We start from the raw sequence: 20,826 nt of genomic DNA on the forward strand, positions 1-20,826 counted from the left end.
TGTATACAAAGGCTTTTGAGGCTATCTAGAGAAGATGTCTAAAATGCAACAATACCCAGTAAATTAAGATGGATATCACAATGTCATCAGATGAGATAAAGTACAGAGGTCCCCTTAAAATCTTTACATAAGTATGAGAAATCACCTCAAAAAGTCTAAAACACGCACTTCAAATTACGTAACTTTTAACCAGCTCTCAAAACCCTTATTCATTCAGTGTTTAATACTAAATGGAACATATCAGTTAGCCTGCCTGTCTGCCTGTTAAATTACTATGCTAGTTTAAATCGTCTGAGCAAATGCACACAGATAGATTTTAAGTACGGTATCTCATGGCCTACAATTCCTTTTAGCTACAGATATCAAATTCACCTGCTGCAAATTAAATAATTGAGCTTTGGTTACTGGAATGTAAGCTCATTAACCGGCATTAATAAAACCAAACATATAGAATGATGTTCTTAATATTATTTTGATAAAATCCCTTTAAGTAGAAGCAAGTGTAACAAAGACAAACCATTATGAAATGTTTTAGTAAGAGGTTTTAGATTTTTTTTAAGTAAAAGCATAATCTTATACACAAGGGAAGGAGAATATTATGTTCTCCTATGAAAATGTATGGCTGGGAACTGTTAGTTCCTTCCGGTGTCGGAATAATGACTGGCAGTTAGAATACAAAGCAATGAAGATCAAACTGGAAAAGGGCGTACTGGGGGGAAGAATGCTACGCAAGACAGAGTCAAAGGCTCTCCTTTGGGCTCAGTTCCTAAAAGGGTTCTCAGACTATAGGGAGCGACATGGCATGTCCCTTTTTACCCCAAATAACCATGACGGTCCTTACCTATGGAAGCAGATTTCTAAGTGGGATTCCAAACTTCTTTGGTTCCACAAGAAGCTACTTTATTCATCTACCTATTCATTTATTTACTTATTTATTTGTTCATTCATTTCCTTCTCTCATTTTACTAAAATGCAAGCTTGATACGGACAGCCATTTTTGTTTTTCCACCTAGAACAGTACCTACCACATAGTCGGTGCTCAAGGAATATTTATAAATTTTTGAACTAATTCACCCTTTCATTTCTCAAATGCAGGATTTATAAAATATGGAAGTACAATCTAATTTTGTTAAATAATAGAGAGCATTTGTAAAGGTATATACCAAAATGCTATCAGCATCCATCTCTGCATGGTAGGATCGAGGTGGTTTTGTTTTTAAGTTTTGCTTCTCTGTTTCTTTTTTCTTTTTTTCCCTAAAATTCACACTTTTACCCAAACAAATATCTAAAAGGCTGGCTGTCCTGTGGATGGGGCTCAGGTGAAATCTATGTAGCTCTGAAACAAAAACCAAGACAAGTGGGAAGATTCCATGGAAAGCCATTTCAGTTCCATCTAAGGACAAATGAGCTACCTGCATGAGCCGTGGAACACGAACCACCACCTTATGAGCCCGTGACTTCCAAAGGAAGTGGTCTTCACCAGGGCCTGATGAATTCCTTATTAGTCATTATGTGGACAGGAGTCTGCCTTACGTAGGCTGGAAGGTTGGACCCAGCTGCTTCCCAATACTAAAACTCCATGCCATTTGATTTTGCAACGAATTTAACATACACCACCTCTTGTTTCAAAATCCCCTTTTATGTTTCAAAGCACTTTTACATATGCTGGTTTACATAATTTCAGTTCAGTATTTTAAAAAAAAATCCTGTCCCTATAACAATTCTATAGAGTAGGCAGGGCAAATATTATTACCTCCACGTTACCAAAGAAAAAACTGAGGCAACCAGAGAGTGATCTCCTTTAACGTTATGGTTGAGTTACAAGACCACATCTTCTTTCTCTTGACTCAAGGCCCCGTCCGTCTTTCCTCTAACACCACAGAGCCTCTCCCTTGCTACCAGGGTTGGGAAACTGGGTAGACTTGCCTAAAGTTGCTTGCACAATGCCTGTCAGTTGAATGAAAACCAACAGCGCTTGGCACAGAGTGACAGCAGATACAGTGATACATCCAGCTGACTGCTCCCACTAACTTACGCTGACTTGGTTAACGCCAAGTAACCAATATGTCAACTCAGCTTAAAAATCAAGATTGACCAAACCATTTGGTTGACTTGAACAGCTGAAGAGGCTGATAAAGCTAATTGGGGTTCTCAGTCAATGTAATTGTCCTGCACCTGTGTCCCCATAGTCCTGGGAAGAAGCCCACTGGTAAGTGGGGCTTCTGGGCCAGTTAAATAGTGAATGAGGTCCATATTGGGTTTAATGAAGCAGGGCTTTGTTACTTTTACCAAAGGAATTAATAGGAATTTTGTATTTATTTTGCAGTGGCAGCAGTTTAATAAGCACTTGGGCAATAACGTGGCAATTCACCAAAAGAGGTCTTAGTTAGGTGCTATCTGAAATCATGAAATTAAGTAGGAAAACATACACATGGAAAAAGTTTATATGTTTTAGAAAAATAAACCCAAATATTAGATAAATGATACTCTTCACAAAGTATATTAAACAAATGACATATTTTCATTGGCTGATAGCGCCATTTACACACATATATCATTTTCTGTGTGCCAAGCCCTGCTCTGAGTGCCTCTCCTCACAACCACCCCACGAAAGTCATCATAGGAGGAAACTGGAGGGTCAGCGATGTTAAGGTCATTTTCCCCCAAATCACACAGCCACCAAGTGGAAGCAACAGGATTTCAACTCAGCTCTGATGACTCCCAAACCAGCATGCTTCACCATTACTTGTTCTCTCAAAACGTTGAAAGTATATGTTCTTTTTATAAACAGGAAATAATGAAAGTTTCCTTATAATGGCATAATAAATCACTCCAGGAGCTGTAGAGTTAACTTGGGAACAGCTGCAGAACGACGAGAGAAACGAGGCTGAACTTGACACATAACAACACACAAGGAGGCAGAAGCTGGATAAGTGAAAGAGAAAGAATAAAGGCTGATGGAATCAATGTACTGGTGTTATTAATAAGTTATTGATCACATCGATAATGTCACAAATGCTTGAAATACTTTTCTTCCTAAGTACATAATATCCAGTCTCCAGCATTCAATCTATTCATTGCTTCAACAAACAATTACTGAGCACCTACCATATGCAGGCACTGTTCTAGGCAGCATAATTACTGCAGTGACTCAAACAGACAAAAGTTCTGGACTTGGTGGAGGTGACATAAGCTCCATGAGAAAATGAGGTAGTAGAAAGGGAGCCTGATTAGATTTTGGTTTTAATCCTGGCCAGATGTCCTTAAGCAAATTACTTGAAATCTCGCTGAGTCTCAGTTCCCTCACCTCTAAACTGAGGATAATAATATCTGTTTTTATTATATCATCTTTTATTAGGAAAAATGAGAGTTTATAAGTGGAAATAAAACTACTTATTCTTTGGTCTTGGAGAAACTGAGGTAGTTGACGAGGAATAAAAGTCTTGTCCTCGTTATTAAATCCTTCAAAATATTTCATTCCATATTTTCCATGATCTAAGCTTCCTGGGTTTAATGTTAACCATGTGTAAGACTTGCAGGGTCAGGATAAGGTTATTCTTCCATACCTAGCCACCAATTTCAAAGTCTATGTTACAGGCTTAAGATGCCATAATTCTGTACATTTCCCCTTACTGTGGAAGGAGGTTGGATTTAAATTATATTTTAGTGATTATTTCATTTTAAAACTTACAGAGGGAGATGCTGCTTCTTCCCTATTTTTTCAGAAACAGATCCACAGCAATTGATTACCTCTAAAATCTTTGAGTAATTACCTTTACTATGTTCTTCCATGGTGATATTGTTTCATTGTAAGAACGAAATAAAAGCTAGGTGAAGACAGGTGTGTCACAGGCCTACAGGAACGACCACTGCCCGACAAGCAGCCGTACCTTATTGATTAAATCAAAGACATTCGTTCCAGTCTCCCCCCAGCCCTTACCTAGGGGGGCAGGGGGATTTCCAAGCCTGTTTTTATCGGCCCAGCAAATCAGAGTCCTGCTTTCTAAACAAAGAGGTGCCAAACTTGAGACTCTATGAACGCCAACACAAGCCAAGCATTGTACACAAGTGAAAAGAATATAATTAGCAAAGTTATAGTCACAATTAGGAAATACCTTCTCAGAAAAGTTTCCACTTAACTCTGAGCAGGACTTAAATTACCATTGTGCTTAACAAGGCCTCTGTCCCTTGGCCAACTCAGACCTTTTCGACAGATCTAAGAATATTAGTGCCGTCCACAAAACACAGAGGCACAAAACCTAATGTTGGATTCTTTTTTTTGAATAACAGATGTGAGACATGTGCAAATTGGGACATGGAAGCTATAATTCAAAAAAATAAGAAGCGTAGTCATGGAAATAACTAGTCAAGTGTTAGCTAAATTATTCTTTCTCCAAGCTTTCTTCCTCTTCTCTAGCCTTCCCTTTCTCATCCCTAAAGAGAAGTTAGAAAAGAGAGAGTAGGAAAGCAAAAATGGGTACTCACTTCATCTCCAGGATCTCCTCCAGCTGTTTTCTCCTCTCTATCCGGAGGTTGGCCAAGTGTGCTTCTTTTTCAGCCAGAGACTGCTGCGTGGAGGCAAGGCGAGCCTTGGTGGCGTCCAGTTCCTGTCTGGTCTTCTCCAGTGCATTCATCAGTTCCTCTATCTGTAAAGCACATGGAACGCAGTGTGTTATTTCTCCTCCATTCAAGCACAAGGCATTTCGTGCTAGCCTATGTTCTGACAATAGACACAAAGGAATCAAAGCCATCCTTGAACTGGGCATTGTATCTTGGCATCCACTCTTTCTTTGTCACTAGTTAAAAATAAATATTTCAAACACAAGAAATGTCCAAATTTCTCAAGGTCCTCATTCAATTGGATTATCCACTAACTTTTATAGAAACTATTTAATATATTTATTAGAAGTGGAGGGTGAGTGGCTTGACCCAATTTCAACCTGTTTGGCAAAAATCTCAGATACTGCCTCACTTCAGTTAGCTGAAGGCAACACTCAAAACGCATTTTGCCCGGCACAATATACTTCTGTGTGTAGGCCCCAGAGTATTCTGACAGGAAGTTATTCTATGTGTTTCAAATTCATTCATGTTTTAACCTATCAAAGCCTTGTTTGGCAAAAGCGATTTGGTGTCCGAAGGGCCTCAGGGGCCTCCCTCTCACCTCACCTCCCTGTTTCACATTCAGGAAGCAAGGTTTGGCCAAAGGTAAACAGAATTCCAGCCACAAAAGGTTCAAGTTTGGTTTGCCCCTGAAGTTTGAGAGGGTTCTAAACTTGAAATAAATGACATGTAACTTTTATAGGGTGCTAATACACCATAGAAATAAGCCAGACTATCAAATATCCAGGGTTTTCAGCCAGGTCCCAAAAAATTGGACCAGGGAGCCCCAAGGCAAGGCCTTATCCTCCCCAAACCACTGGAGGCTTTTAAAAGCCAACACACAACAAAGAGGGCTGATGTTTATGGTTTTGTTCCAGAGACTTCCGTGGAGCAAGCTGGTGAAATGCCATCTCTTGCACAGATGCATGCTGCATCCACCCTGCTGATTTAAAACCATGGTTTCAGGAAGTTTCTAGGTTCCAGGGTTGATGTTTGGGTCACCCCTTCCAGCTGAACTTGGCAGAATGGGATCATCTATCACCAAAGTCAACAGACGCCCTTCAAAACGTGTCAATGATATGTTAAGTTCCAATTCATAAAGACTTTCTACACAATTTCTGCAGTTTTACATGGAATGTATTCAGAATAAGCATTATAGTTCATATCCAAGGTAAATTACAGGATTTTAAGATTCAGAAAACCCTTCATTTTGCCCTGATAGAAAGAGGAAACTTGATGGCCATGTAATGTAAATAAAAGCCAAAACCAAAAACAGTTTAAAAAGCAAGGAACATAAACGATAACCTATGAAAGTCACAGAATTACACATGTTTAATTGTAGGATAGATAGCATAATTCTTTAACTTCAGAAATATACAAAATTTAAAAATTAAAAAGCAATTAACCTTTTTAGTTTCTCATATAAGTTCATAGAATATCATAAATATAACTAGAAGCAATACTTGATGAGGCTGAAGCAAAGGTGGTTTTTCATTTTCTTTTATTTTGTCTTCTTTTTTCCCCTATTGTTGATATACTCAATAGCAGTGTTTAAAAAAAATATCAGTATTACGGTCATTCCAAGTGCCAACTCAGATACAGTTTGCCTGACCCTCCATATGGGATGGCCTGTATCCTCATGACCCCGTTTCCTTTCATAAATTGTTCTTTATCCCAAATGTACTATTTATCTCAGAGAAGAGGGAGAGTGTCGAGGATTCTCACCTGCTGAATCTCTTTCTCATTAACTGAACTGACCTGCTTGCAATCTACAGACACAGTATGCTACTCAGCTGGGTTTCCAAGTTCTTAGTTCACCTGCCACCTGACTGCTTAGGGCAGGCACTAACTAGTTTTATATTAACCCAACTTTAACAATTACACCTTAGAGTAATGACTTGCAGGCTGCCCTGGTCATTTCAGCAATAATCACACGGAGAAAACCTGGACACCTGAGAGATGTAATCCAAACTTTTTTGACTGCTGGAGATGCTTTTGGCTTCCAACGTCAATAATTCTTAGTTTGAGGTGAGGCTGCTATTTTCAACACCTTGGAAGCAGAGTCTCAAAATAGCTTCCCAGGCCAAGGCCTTTCACTCCTCCTAATTCACCTGACCACTGAGGACTGCACACTGGACCACCTGGGGCACTGGCCTCAGACACACTGTTCTAGTCTTCGCACAGCCACTGTTTCTACCTGTAACTTTGTGCAAATAAGCACTTGATTCTTGCGTCTCAGTTTCCCAGATGATGCCCATAGTACCTCCTGTGTTAAATGTTCTAGAGTTCTGCAAACTGTTTCCTTTGCTACCAAAACAGGAGCATTAAAAAGCAAGAAATGTTTTCCCTGCTGTGGTAGTCATTAGGGTGTTTCACAATATTCTAGTTCTCCCCCTTACAGGTACATGGTAGGACAACACCTCCCCTCTCCCTTTAAGTTGGGTGAGGGTTTGGCCAAGAAAATCATTGTCATTTCCAGGTAGAAGCATTTAAGTACTAGCAGTCAACCCCAACCTTCCCTTTTCCCTGCCATGATGAGCACAGAAGCATGTTTCAGATGATGTCTCCTTCAGCCTGAGTCCCTGAGTGACCACAATGAAGCCCAAGGCCAACCCACATCACATAAGCAAGGTATGCACCATTGTTGTACTACACCAAGAGATAAGGGGCCGTTACCCCCAGCTTGACTTGGGCTGTCTTGACTGATGAATTGTCACACTTCTTATCAAGTGCTCTATAACACCTGCCTCCATCTCCCCCCCACCAGTCCCCTCTCATCAAGAGGAAGTGCTTCTTATTCTTGCTATCCCATGGAAACTCTACCTTTGCAGGCCACTGGTACCTTCCTTCTTGCCATATGTCTTTTCTTAATGTGTAGTCTGCACAGCTAAACAGTTCCCCAACTTCTTCCCCTCATTTGAAGTAACATTTTAGCTGGCTATGTATATGAAACTTGTGCCTTAAAAACTACCAGATTTGAATCATGTCTCCATCACTCACTGTATGACTGACACAAGTTCCTTCAACTCTTTTAGCTTCAGTTTCTTTATCTGGAAACAGGAAATTATGTTGCTTATTCTATTAGATGTTTATGGATAGTAAGTGAGATGATGTAACCTATACATCATTTATTCTAATTGATATCAATAAAATAACACTTTTTCTTATAATAAGGTACACTCGTACAGAATCTAAAAGATACAGATATGAAAATTTTAAATGTTTCTTTTTATTTAGGTTAAATGACATTCTTTTTAGCTAAGATCACCCAAAATCCCACCACATGGAGATAAACACTCTAAACAGTTTGTTTTAATTTCCCCATCTCTCTCTTTCTCTATTTGTGTGTATGTATAATTGAGATGCTATATATAATTTTCTAAACAGTTTTCAATAAATGTATCATTAGAAAGTTCTCCTTCTCATTAAATAGTCTCTCTGAAACATGGTTTAATGGGTGAGTGGGGATGTATCCATTCCCCATTTTCCTAAAAGCCAACCCTTCCCTTGGGCTCTCGGAAGCTCTCCTAAATTGGTAATCTATCTCCCCTGTTTCTTTTGCAAATTCTTCACCTTCCTGCAGTCCATAACTAGACCTTTCCCCTTATGACTCTGTCCCAGAGACATTTTCCTCATCCACGTGGCTCCTCAGGAGGAGGATTGAGATTTGTCTCCACAGCTCTCAACTCTGATACTTTTCCAACCTTTGTCTCCTTTTATTCACTTAACATCTTTCACATATACTGAACCACCCATTGATTACTTCCATTTGGATGTCATAATATCACTTTAAATTCACAGTGATCCACGCACACATATCTAAACCCAAATCCCTACCACCCATCCCAGCCCTCCCAACCTGCCACTCCCTAACACATTGGTAGCCCTGACCTTTTCTCAGTCACTCATGTTTAAGATCTCAGAACCACATTTGTCTCTTCCCTCTTTTATTTTCTATTCATCATCAAGTCTTATAGCTCTGTTTTGGAAATACTTCTTGGACCCATCATCCCTTTCTACCATTATTTTTGATGCTTCAAGCTTGGATCCCTTCCCCTCCCACATTTCTGATAGGATTGAAAATAAGTGGGTGTGTTTGTGTGTATTCCTAGCCTTTGTCTCTACCCCTACCATAAATAAGGACATTGCTTTGCCTGATCAGCTTCTCCCCTACCAGAGTTATCTCTCAGCCAGTTCTGTGCCTGGATTTTAGGAAATGGGTAGCAGAGTGAACCTGTAAAACTGAGTGCAAAGGTATAATACTTTTAAGGGCAGGCTATAATGATTTATATAACAAAAAAGAAGGAGATACAAGTGAGAAAAGAAAGAGGGATAATGAGCCTGGAGATGGGGGACACAGAGGTTTTGTTTTGTTTTAAGGGCAGAATAAGATAATTGAGAAGGAAGAGAAAAAGGGAAGGGAAAAAAGTTGCTAGGAGTTATTCCTGGGGTCCCTTCAATGTTTTCCGAAGATACAAATTGAAGGTTAGACTTCCCTTTTGATTTTTTTCCAGCTGTTTTGACTGTGTGTCTCAATGTGACTTTAAACTGGGCCCTGTGAATTTGGGATTCAAAGACGTCTCACAGGATTTACTGTTACAACTCATCTCCCTACTGTCAGGAAAATATGCCTAAACCATCAATATTTTGTCAAAAATATCACTGGCCTGGCTCCAGCATCTCAAGGGGCTCCTGAGATACCCAAAGTAGTTGTCTTCAGACTGTGTTCCCTAGTGCACCAGGGGTTCCAAAAAGGCATCTGGGAGCTGATAAACAGATCAGTGGAGGGGGAGGAGTGTGAATCAGCAGAGACCTTCGTCCACTATCTCACATTCATAGGGAGCTGTTCTACTTTGTTTTATAGATAGCATTCCACTTAAGATTTAATTTGAATTTTTAAAATTTTAAGTATTTTGAAATACTGAGAATGGTTAAAATCATGGATTATGAAACCAGACTGTACTAATAATACCTGCTTTACCACTTTTTAATTATAGAGCCTTGGGAAAGTGTCTGAGTTTCCTCATCTATAACAATGGTATGTCTCATAAGCGTTACTGGAAGTATTAAATGAAGCAATGAAAGTAAAGCTCTTAGTGCAGGGACTGGCAAATATGAAAACACTTAGTACATTCTTAACATAAGAGATAAGCACAGCATAGTGGTTACAAACAGAACTTAGGAGCTAGCCTACCACTAACTATCTGTGTCCTTCTGAGTCAGTTATAAAAGTTTTCTGAGCCCAGGTTTCTTCCTTGTGATGTGGGAACTTAGCTCAAAGGGGTTTTGTGAAGATTCAATGGGTTAACGTGCGTGATGCCCTAAGAACAATGCCAAGTACTTGGTGCCACAGAAGTGTCAGATCTTGTTAATAAAGTGCCAGTAAGTATTCAACCCACTTTATGTTTGCTTATTACTGAATTCAAGATTTTGTGCTTGGTGTCACCTACCGTCAACCACACACACACATGTACACACACCCCTGGAATGCCCTATACCAACCCCTCCAATTACTGAAATCGCCTCTCCTTTAAGGCTCTGCCACAGGGCCCTGGCCTCCTTCACAGGTACAGTGATTAAATCTGGAGCTCTGAAAACAGGCAGACCTGATTCAAGTTTTGGCTCCACCAACAGGATCTCTGTGACCTTAGGACAATATTAACCCAATGCTTCCTAAACTCTGTTGCACCTTTGAATCCTTTAGAAAGATTTTTAAAATCCTGATGCCATGGTAACACTCCTACCAACTAAATTAAAATGTTTGAGGGTAGGAGTCAGGCATCAGTATTTAATTAAAGATGCAGATGATTCCAAAGTGATGCCAAAGTGCAACCTTGTCTGGGAACCCTGGACATTGCTGACCTTTCTCTTAGCCTGAAGGTCCTCCTCTATCAAATAGGGAAGAGACAGAAGCTACCACACAGGATTGGCATGAGTATAAAGGGAGATAATACCCATAAAGCATCCAACCCTCTCTGCTAGAAACCCTGGAAGTGTCCAGTGCGTGACAGTTACCACTGTCCCTAGTATGGGTTCCTGGCCACATTATTTTCACCCAACCCAAGTGCCTTCAGTTCTTACCGTCTGCACCTGACTTTCTCCCACCTAATTAAACACCACTTCACATTTCTGCACAACTATTTCATGTGTGTGCTTAGTTGCTACAACTGGATTGTAATCCCCAGAGGGCAAGGACCACATCTCCGTTCTCTTTGTGGAAGGCCCTTCAGCCCCGACACAGAACCAGTGTCCACACTCAATAAATACCTGAGGAATGAGAGGAAGGGGAATGCAAAGATGTGATTCTGAAACACCTTCCTTTGACCCACTTAGTGCAATGATGGATGAACTGTAAGTCCAAACTTGATACTTTCCTACCCCGTAAATCTGTGGTCCCCTTACCATCCTCACCAAATGCCCTTCAAGTTCTTGCTCTCTGTTTGCCTCAAGCACCTTCTCTTTGCTATGCAGACAAGAGGGCTCAGTTACTCAGCTCCTGAATGGATGGAACCCCTATGCTCAGTGCCACCCCATCAGCCACCAAGAGCACCCAGGAACCCGTGAGTTTCGAGGCGGCACAATAAAAATGTCCCAGGCTTTGAGCTGGGGTAGAAGCAAGCAGCTTTTAATCCTGCTCTGCATTCTACCCGCTTTGCCCGGGACCTGGGAGACGTGCAGTCCTTCCATCATCCCACCACTTCGTCTCACTGGGTGTCTCCCACGTGCCAGGCCTTCTGCTAGACGCAGGCAACAGGCTCAACCTCAGAAGCTGTCTGGTTTGGCAGGCAAGCTTGAATCAAACAACTTTTTAATTACAATAGTGATTAAAAAAAAAAAAACTGTTAAAGGAAAGGATTGAGTGATGAGCAAGAGTTAAACAAAAGCCAGTCTTGCCCTAGGCCTCACAGCCCACCTCCCTAAGGCAGGTAAGTGGGAGCGGCCTGCTGAAGAGGAGGGAAAAAACATGTGCTGGGGGGCCCAGGCTGGGGGCCATGTGGTTCTGTTCATTAGGGAATTGCTACTTGAAGAATCACAATGATTATGAGCCAATAAACACTTTTGAGAAGTGCAGCAGGAAAGCAACCCATGTGTCTCTATTCAACACAGCATTTGCTTATTCTGGAAGCACATCTATTGATAATTCACCCGACAATAATATTTCCTGGGGGTAAAAAAGTTTTAGAAAGGCTGTTTTATTCCTAAAAGGCCATCCTTGATGAAAAGAGATTCACAGCAACCTCAGAAATCTTCTATAATACTTAACATGTTCCACTTAAAAGAATTTCCTAAAAGGTCCCCAAATATGGTAAGACTGGAATTCTGATCCTATATCTAGAAAACTAAGATTGCATTTGAAAATATATATTGGTTTGGTGTTACATATCTAGAACATAGTAATTAAAGGTTTCTTCAAGCTAGATGACTACTTGGTCTCACCAATTAAACTAAACAAAACAAAAACCCCTAAGTAATTGTGTGTCGTTTCTGATTTTATTAGTCATTCTATGTGGCAGATTATAAAAACTCTCTTATAAAATGGTTAAGGTACAAGGACTATTCAAATGTATTTGAATAATTCTTAACTCTGTACACTTTAAGAAAAATGAAGCTATCAAACGAATTTCTATAGAGTCTAATGCTTACACCCAGCTCTGGAGAAACCGTCAGAACTTTTAAAGTGAATAGTGGAGCTTTAAAACAATAAAATAAAAAACCTGTTTAAGACCTTAAATCATTAACATGTGTCGACTTAAACTTACACATACATTTGTGTTGTTTAACTAAATATCTGAAAACCAGCTTCTCTCTCAGTTATCTGCCAAGAGCCCCACTCCCTGTTCTGTGTGTCTCTTCCTGACACGTGGCAACATCCAGTGCTTTTCAAGAGGCTCACTTGGCAAGAGCTGACCTTCAAATATTTTGATAAAACAATTTGTTTCTTAAATTATATGTCAGTATTGAGTTAGTATCTATTTTGTGTTAATGATGTGGAATTTTAAAACAGCTTTTAAAACCATATGTTAAAAAATACACAGGCTCTTCTGCCTTTCTCCTTACCATCCATCCTAGTTTTCTGTCTTCACTACATCCTGAGTGCAAGAAGATGGTAGTTTTCAGTCTGCACCAGAACACAGAGCCAAGGAAATCCCCGTATCCCAGGTTACAGCAAAACTGGAATGTGAATTGGTCCTGTGGGAATAGCTGGGACTTGGCCCAGCTCTGCTCTGGGCACAGAGAAGGTCACACTAAGATCAGAAGGTAAAGATAAACGCTGAAACCCTCCCTCCTCAACAGCAACAACTTCTTAGACAGTGATGCTGTGGGCCGAAGGATCTGTTAAAACAAGGACTACTAATCTTATTTTTCCAATTACTCTTATCTGACATTTCTATCTCCACCTCCCTCCCACCTCCCCACCGCTGCCTTAGAGTGACACCTTTTGGAAAAGGTTGAAACTGAAAATCCCCAGATTGCTTTCTGCCTGGACCTGGCTACCCTTAAGATTGTGTTTGGGATTTGTTTTCTCCTCACTGAAGTTTAAACTTCTGGGAGCTTTGCTTAAACGTGTCACCTCTGATCCTTCAGCTGCAAACAAATACCCACATCAAGTGAGGGTGTTTGGGCTTGAGCTCTTCGATTCTGACTACAATTTAAACTTCCCCTTTTCCCCTTACTCCCCCAAGGCTTATTGACAAAATTTCACATCACAATAAAGGATGGATGGAGAAAAAATGTGTAAAATACATACATTCTGACTGAACAGATTCCGTGTTGGAGTACAGATGAGTAACAGTTTCTCCAGAAGGCCCTTGAGCACTCTTCATTCCAGATCGGGTTTGGCTCAGTGGAACCTCCCTGAGAAAAAGGCCGTGAATATACACTTCTGTGTATGTCTGGTGTAGATACTTACTGAGCAACTGGGAGGCATTTTTACTTTATGTGTGCACAGTTCTGCAGCACAGCAAAGAGCTGGTTTTTTTCCCTCACAGAGTCTCACATTCTTGAGAAGCAGTACAGAGAGTGGCTAACTGTGTGGACTCTGAAGCCAGAGGGCTTAGGTCCCAGACAAGATCCAGCCACGTGCTGACCCTGAAAAACGTACTTGAGCTCTATGTACATCAGTTTCTTTCTCTGTAAAATGTGGATAACAGCTGCACCTCCCAGAGTCCTTATGAAGAATACCTGACTTACAATAGTTACATGCTTGGCACACAGAAAGTACACAGTAACCTGTAATCATCAACAGTGATGTTAGTTTGAACACTAGCTCTTACTTTTCAGCCTATGAGAGGATGAGTAAGCAAGAGAAAGTGCTGAATTTCCATTTTCTTACATTTTCAGAAAGACAACACTTTTCATCTTCAATGGAACGGCGAAATATTTTACTAAGAAATCTATTTATAACAAATCAAATTAATCACCCACAAAATATGCTAAATTCCAAACACAATTATAAAGGAACTCATGAAGATATCAGAGCAGCATGGTCCCATAAAACTTCCTGCAATGATGACAAGGTCCTAATTTGCACTTTCCAATATACATGCCACTGCTACATGTGGCTATAGAGCACTGGAAATATGACTGGTACCACTAAGGAACTGAATTTTTAATGTTATATAATCTTAATTAATTAAAATTAAAATTTAAATATCCGTATGTCTACTGGCTACTGTATTGGAAAGAGCCAGAGCATCAAAATTTTACAACTTTTACTGTCCAACGGTGATGTTTAGACATTATTTCAATTTTTGTGGAAAGTGTTTCTTTTTTGGACATATGAGAAAAACTTTTAAAATTCCTTTACATTCAGTGTATCTCATGAATTAGCATTTGATCCAGTGATTTCACTTTAGGAATTTATTCTAAGGATATAATAAGGGATGTGTCCAGAGAAATTTATTCCAAGGATATAATAAACATATTCATCAGAGTGTTGTTTACAAACATCAGAATAAAAATTATGCATGTGTGTATATACATATTATATGTATAGATATACACACAAACATATATATAAACACAAGTACATACATATACAAACATACACATATGTACCCTCACCTTTCAAAGAAATTAGTTAAATAAATTACGGTGTGTGTGTGTGTGTGTGTGTGTGTGTGTAAGTGTTGCAAAGAAAGTGGATAGTAAATTGCAGGCATCCAATTGTTGAGATGTTGGTCAGACATTAAACACTAAGTAGAAAGATTTAATGGAAAAGAAAGATGTTCATGAAATCCTAACTGAGAAAAGCAGGTTGGTAAATGATAAATACAATACAATCCCAACTATATGCAGGTTTCTAAATGAATATTCATAGAAAAAAAGATTAGAAGGAAAGGCATCAAAATATGCATAACAGGTTTGTTTCTAAGCTTAGAGATTTCAGGTAATCTATTATATTCTTCTTTGTACTTGTTGATGCAAATATGAATCACTAATGTAAAAAGAGAGTAAGTTTTAAAAATTGCAACCATAGCTATGAAACAGAAACAGACTCACAGACATAGAAAACAAACTTGCGGTTGCCAAGGGGGAGGGGAGGTGGGAGAGGGAAGTACTGGGAGTTTGGGATTAGCAGATGCAAACTATTATATATAGGATGGATAAACAACAAGGCCCTACTGCATAGCACAGGGAACTATATTCAATATCCTGTGATAAACCATCATGGAAAAGAATATGAAAAAGAATATATATATGTATAACTGAGTCACTTTGCAGTACAGCAGAAATTAGCATAACATTGTAAATCAACTATATTTCAATAAAATTCAAAAAAATTTTTTTTACAGCTGCAACAAAGGAAGGTCTGCATAGAAAGTACTTCTGCTCCCATGGAAAAATTAGTTGCTGGTAGACCATGGCCTCCAAAGGATAGTAATGAAGCAGAAATCCAGAGCAGGGTGGGGCCCTCTGGTGGCAGTTATGGTGGCAACTACTGTCAGCCAAAATAACCTTAAGACAGGCCACACTTTGTAGCATGGTTTCTTTGCCCCTGACAGTCACTTAGATTTATGCTGATTATAATCCGGGTTCACCAGGGAGTGCCTGAGTGTTAGTGACTCCACAGCTGTCAACAGCCATTCCTGCCACCTCCACCCGGCCCTGCAATGTGCTTGAATGTTGCTGCATTCATTTCAACTTGTTCCCTAATGAAGTTCCTATGCATTTTAAAGTCCAGTATGGTGGCTTGCTTTTTTGTTTTGTGCTTGTTTAACATTTTCTAATTTTATTATTGTTATTATTGTTTTGATTCTGCAGCACTCAAAATACGTTGGCAGGCCCTGCAAAATCAGAACCATTTGTCCATGCCACTTGATCACTTCTATTAGCAAGGTTTATTCATTCCCATTCAACAAACCAGGGCAGTGTTTTCAAATAGACCTTCTTTCTTGTGATTTAAGGATAAGCTGAGGCAATTCCAAGGAGGAAAAATGAAAAAAAAGGAGGCTTCTTTTACTCCAAATTCTCCTGCTGGCTTAGCTCTGCAGGAGATACCTGTTGATGATGGCAAATTTCAATCAGGCCAAATGAGGCCTGCCTCCAAGCCCTTTCCTGATCCCCTCAGAATCCTTGCACCGCAGTTCCATCTACCTTGAGCAATAGGTAGTGGCCTCCCTGTATGTCGAATGCATCCTTGAATGGGTCCACTGGGGCATCTTTGCAAACACACAATAGATTGTCAACAGATGATTGTGGGTGGGATGCAGGGAGGGAGGAAAGAAAAGAAGCCATACTCTAGAGAGGTAATCATTACGTCTGATTTAAATAATGTGGTTTCCTAAATCCCATTTGATCCTCACTTACTCCCAAAGGAGCATACCACTTAACTGATGGATAACTCAAACTCAAAAAGGGTAAGGGATTGACCCAAGAATGGCAGATGGCTTACTCTTTACCAGGATTTGAATCTGATTGTTGAGTACAAATATAAGGGGACAATTGTTAGAGGGAACTACATATACTGAGAGGATCTGGGAGGAAACTCTGGGCCACAAGACCCTCAACAGCAAGGAAAGACCATGGCTCATTCTCCTCAGTATGCCCAGGCCTGAACACAACATCTAACATACAACAACTGTGTGCCCTATGTTCTATTTTAAAAGATATAAAATTGCATCTCAAAATGTATATGCCAAATATAGTGAAATTTCATTAACTTGGTAAAAGAGCATTTACTGAAAAATCTATAGCTACCTGTTGTGAAAGACTGCTTTCTCTCTAAGATCAGAAGCAAGGCAAGGATACCTGCTTTCACCCCTCTTATTCAGCATAATATGTGAAGTTCTAGATGCTGCAATAAGGCAAGAAAATAAATAAAAGGCACAAAAATTTCAAAGGAAGTAATAAAACTGCCCCTGTTTGCAGATGAAATAACTGTTTATGTAGAAAATCCTAAGAAATCTACAAAAAACACCTAGAAGTAATAAATGTGTTCAGCAAGGTTGCAGGATACAAGATCAACACACGAAAGTCAACTGCATTTCTATAAGATAACAATGCACATGTGGAAACCAAAATGAAAAACTAAATACCATTTACAATCACTCCAAAAAAATGAAACATTTAAGTATAAACTTAAAACATGGATGGAACTGTACATGGAAATTTACAAAATTCTGATAAAAGAAATCAAAGAAGATTTAAATAAATGGAGAGATAGGAAGTATTCATGGATGAAAAGACTAAACATAGTAAAGATGTCAATATTTCCCAGATTGATCTATAAGTTTAATGTAATTTCTATCTGAATCTCACCAAGTGTTTTATAGATATAGTCAAGCTTATTCTAAAATTTATATGGAAGGGCACAGGTCCTATAATAGCTAAAACAATCCTGACAAAGAAGAATAAAATGGAAGGAGTCACTCTACCCAATATTAAGGCCCACTGTATAGTTAGAGTAACCAAGAGAACGTGATATTGGCAGAGGGACAGCCACATAGATCAGTAGAACAGAATTGAGAACACAGAAATAGATATACTGTGATAATATTATATCTAAGAGATAAATGTTCAAGTGATGTTTGACAAAAGAGCAAAAAATTCAATGGAGCAAAGATAGCCTTTTCAACAAATGGTGCTGAGCAACTGGACATCCATAGATGAAAAAAAGAAAAGAACATTGACCTAAACTTTATACCTTGTACAAGAACAAACTGGATCATGAACTTAAATGTAAAACATAAAACTATAAACCTTTTAGAAAAAAAATTGGAAAAAATCTTCTGACTCTAAGGCTATGCAATGCGTTCTTAGAATTGACACCAAAAATCACAAACCATAAAGGTAAAGATTAGTAAACAGGACCTCATCAAAACTGAAAAATATTTGCTCTGTGAAAGACCCTGTTAAGTGGATAATAAGACAAGCTATAGACCAGGAGAAAATATTTGCAAAACACATATCTGACAAATAACCGGAACTCCCAAAATTCCACAGTAAAATTTCCAATACAATTAGAAAACAGACATAAAGCATGAGCAGACATTTTGCTGAAGAGGACATACAGACAGCAAATAAGCACATGGAAAAATGTTCCATATCTTTAGCCATTGGAGAACAACAAATTAAAACCACAATGAAACATCACTATACACCTATCCGAATGGCTAAAATAAAAACTAATGACAATACCAAATGCTGGTGAGGATACAGAAAAACTGGATCCCTCATACATTGCTGATAGGAATATAAAATGGTGCGACCATTCTGGAAAACAACTTGGCAGTTTCTTAACTCTGCATGCAACTACCATATGACCCAGTAATTGTACTCTTTCTATCATTTATCTCGAAGAAATGAAAACTTATGTTCACACAAAAAGCTGTGCATGATTGTTCATGACAGCTTTATTCACAATAGCCCCAAACTAGAAACAACGTGGATGTCCTTCAACTGGTGAATGGTTAAACAAACTGAGGGGCATCCACACCATGGAGCACTACTCTGCAATGAAAAGGAACAAAGTATTGATAAACCCAACAACTTGGAGGAATCACCAGTGAACAATGCTAACTGAAATAAGCCAATCCCTAAAGGTCACATCGTATATGATTTCATTTATATAATGTTCTTAAAATGACGAAATTACAGAAATGGAGAACAGATTATTGGTTGCCGGGGGTAAGGGATGGATATAGGGGAGTAGTTTAGTACAGTTATAAAGGGCAACATGAAGGATCCTTGGGGTGCTGGGACTGTTCCGTACCTTGACTATATCATTGTCAATACCCTGATTGTGATACTGTCCTACAGTTTTGCAAGATGTTACCACTGGGGGAAACTGGTGAAGGGTACACAAGATCTCTATTATTTCTTAAAACTGCAAATGAAGCTACAATTATCTAAAAATAAAAGGTTTAAGTTCTTCAAAAATAAAGAACATGCCACGTGTGTTAGGCATTTATCTCCACAGGAGAAGGACAGCCAGGGCAAATGCTGGGTGAGAAGAAGGGAGATGCTCACATAAGGTCAATGAGGCCACTCCCATGCTCTTCAGGAAGAATCCTCCCCAAAATGTTACAGCTTAGGAGGATTTCAACAGAGAATTTTCGTGCTGTAAATGACTTCCATCCCCAAGGACAACTACATACCCAGGTAAAACCATCAGCATTCAGATCAATGGCTTGACACCTATTGAATTAGGATACAAAATCGACTTCCTCAAGAGTCAAATGAGAAAAATTTCATGATCGTAGTCCCCTTTTTATAAAACAAACAATCACATATACACACAATACAACTTTTTAAAAAATTTATTTATTTATTTATTTATTTATTTATTTATTTATTTATTTATTTATGGCTGCGTTGGGTCTTCGTTGCTGCACACGAGCTTTCTCTAGTTGCAGCGAGCGGGGGCTACTCTTCGTTGCGGTGTGTGGGCTTCTCACTGCGGTGGCTTCTCTTTGTTGCGGAGCACGGGCTCTAGGCGTGCGGGTTGCAGTATTTGTGGCTCGCGGGCTCAGTGGTTGTGGCTCGCGGGCTCTAGAGCTCAGGCTCAGTAGCTGTGGCACACAGGCGTAGCTGCTCCACGGCACGTGGGATGTTCCCGGACCACAGCTTGAACCCGTGTCCCCTGCATTGGCAGGCGGATTCTTAACCACTGTGCCACCAGGGAAGTCCCACAATAAAACATTTTTAAGTGCCATGTTCAACAATAGCTTAGCTACTAATGCATCATAGGCGGATCCATAAAGGCCACCGGCAGGTAGCGGTTTCTTTATAATTAAAATCCAGGTAAGTAAAAAAAATCATAATAAAGCTTCATTATCCTCAAACTAAATACATCCTCCAGGTCGCTAGCTTGGTCAGCTTCTCAGTGGGAGGAAAGCAAAAGCCAGACATGAAGTGCCAGGATGAAATCTTCCGCTTCAATGTCTCCTTTATTTAAAACATTTTATAGGGGCTTTATGTTGACCCTGTGGCTTCAGGAGAAGGAAATCCTCCCAAATGCATCCCTGGGGCACAGCATCCCCCACAGCAATTTGGCTCCCTCCTCTCAGAGTGATTGCTGCTACGTGTAAAAAACAATTCTCAATTGGTTAAATTTGGGAAAATCGCTTCATAAAAAGAAGACTCGGAACAAAGACGTCCACCCAGTCAGTTCTCCCCATGTACAAAGTGACTGGCAATGAGTATGAGGCACCCACATAAGCAAGGCAGACAGACCAAACCTCGCTGCACTTTCAAGTTGAATAGAGAGTTTATCTCCTTCTTTCCTTCTCCAAATAGAATAAGTCTCCACCCCATCACAACAACAGATCAGCTAAATTCTGCCTCTCTTCTGATCTTAGCAGTCATCAGGGAGCTGCTTAACATCCTCCTTGCACTCCAGGGAATGAGACTCTACTTTTTGGCCGTCCGGCTGAACTAATGAGAGTAGGGTTGTGACACTGAGCTCCCTGGACCAGTTACTCTGCTTTTCACCTGGCTCTGCACCAGAGACTGTCCCTGAACTGCTGCTAAGGGCTGTGTATTGGTCCCTAAGGGAGCCGGGCAGAGAGTGGGTGGATGGCAAGGGTCAAATGCTGTCCACTACTATAAAAACAATCAAAGTACATGCCCTGCCGAGCATAATTTTCATGCTTAAAAACAGTAAATTTTGTTTTTCCTGATTACCCTGATGCATGGCAGCATTCACCGTTGGTCTGAGCAGAGACCAAAACTGATCAAATCTTAATATGCGACACTCAGTTCTTCAAAACTCCACAATTGTGT

The 20,826-nt window shown here is 39.7% G+C and overlaps 1 protein-coding gene across 1 annotated transcript in view; it reads right to left on the reverse strand.

Annotated features, from left to right (window-relative positions):
• The window catches only part of ERC2 (ELKS/RAB6-interacting/CAST family member 2), a 940,128-nt gene that overhangs the window by 391,312 nt on the left and 527,990 nt on the right, over positions 1-20,826 (reverse strand). Inside the window, exon 13 of the mRNA XM_061195441.1 lies at positions 4,486-4,646. Coding sequence (XP_061051424.1) covers positions 4,486-4,646 — 161 coding nt within the window. The remainder of the gene's footprint in view (positions 1-4,485; positions 4,647-20,826) is intronic.

Source organism: Eubalaena glacialis, chromosome 7, assembly GCF_028564815.1.
Source record: "Eubalaena glacialis isolate mEubGla1 chromosome 7, mEubGla1.1.hap2.+ XY, whole genome shotgun sequence".
Classification (NCBI taxonomy): Eukaryota; Metazoa; Chordata; class Mammalia; order Artiodactyla; family Balaenidae; genus Eubalaena; species Eubalaena glacialis.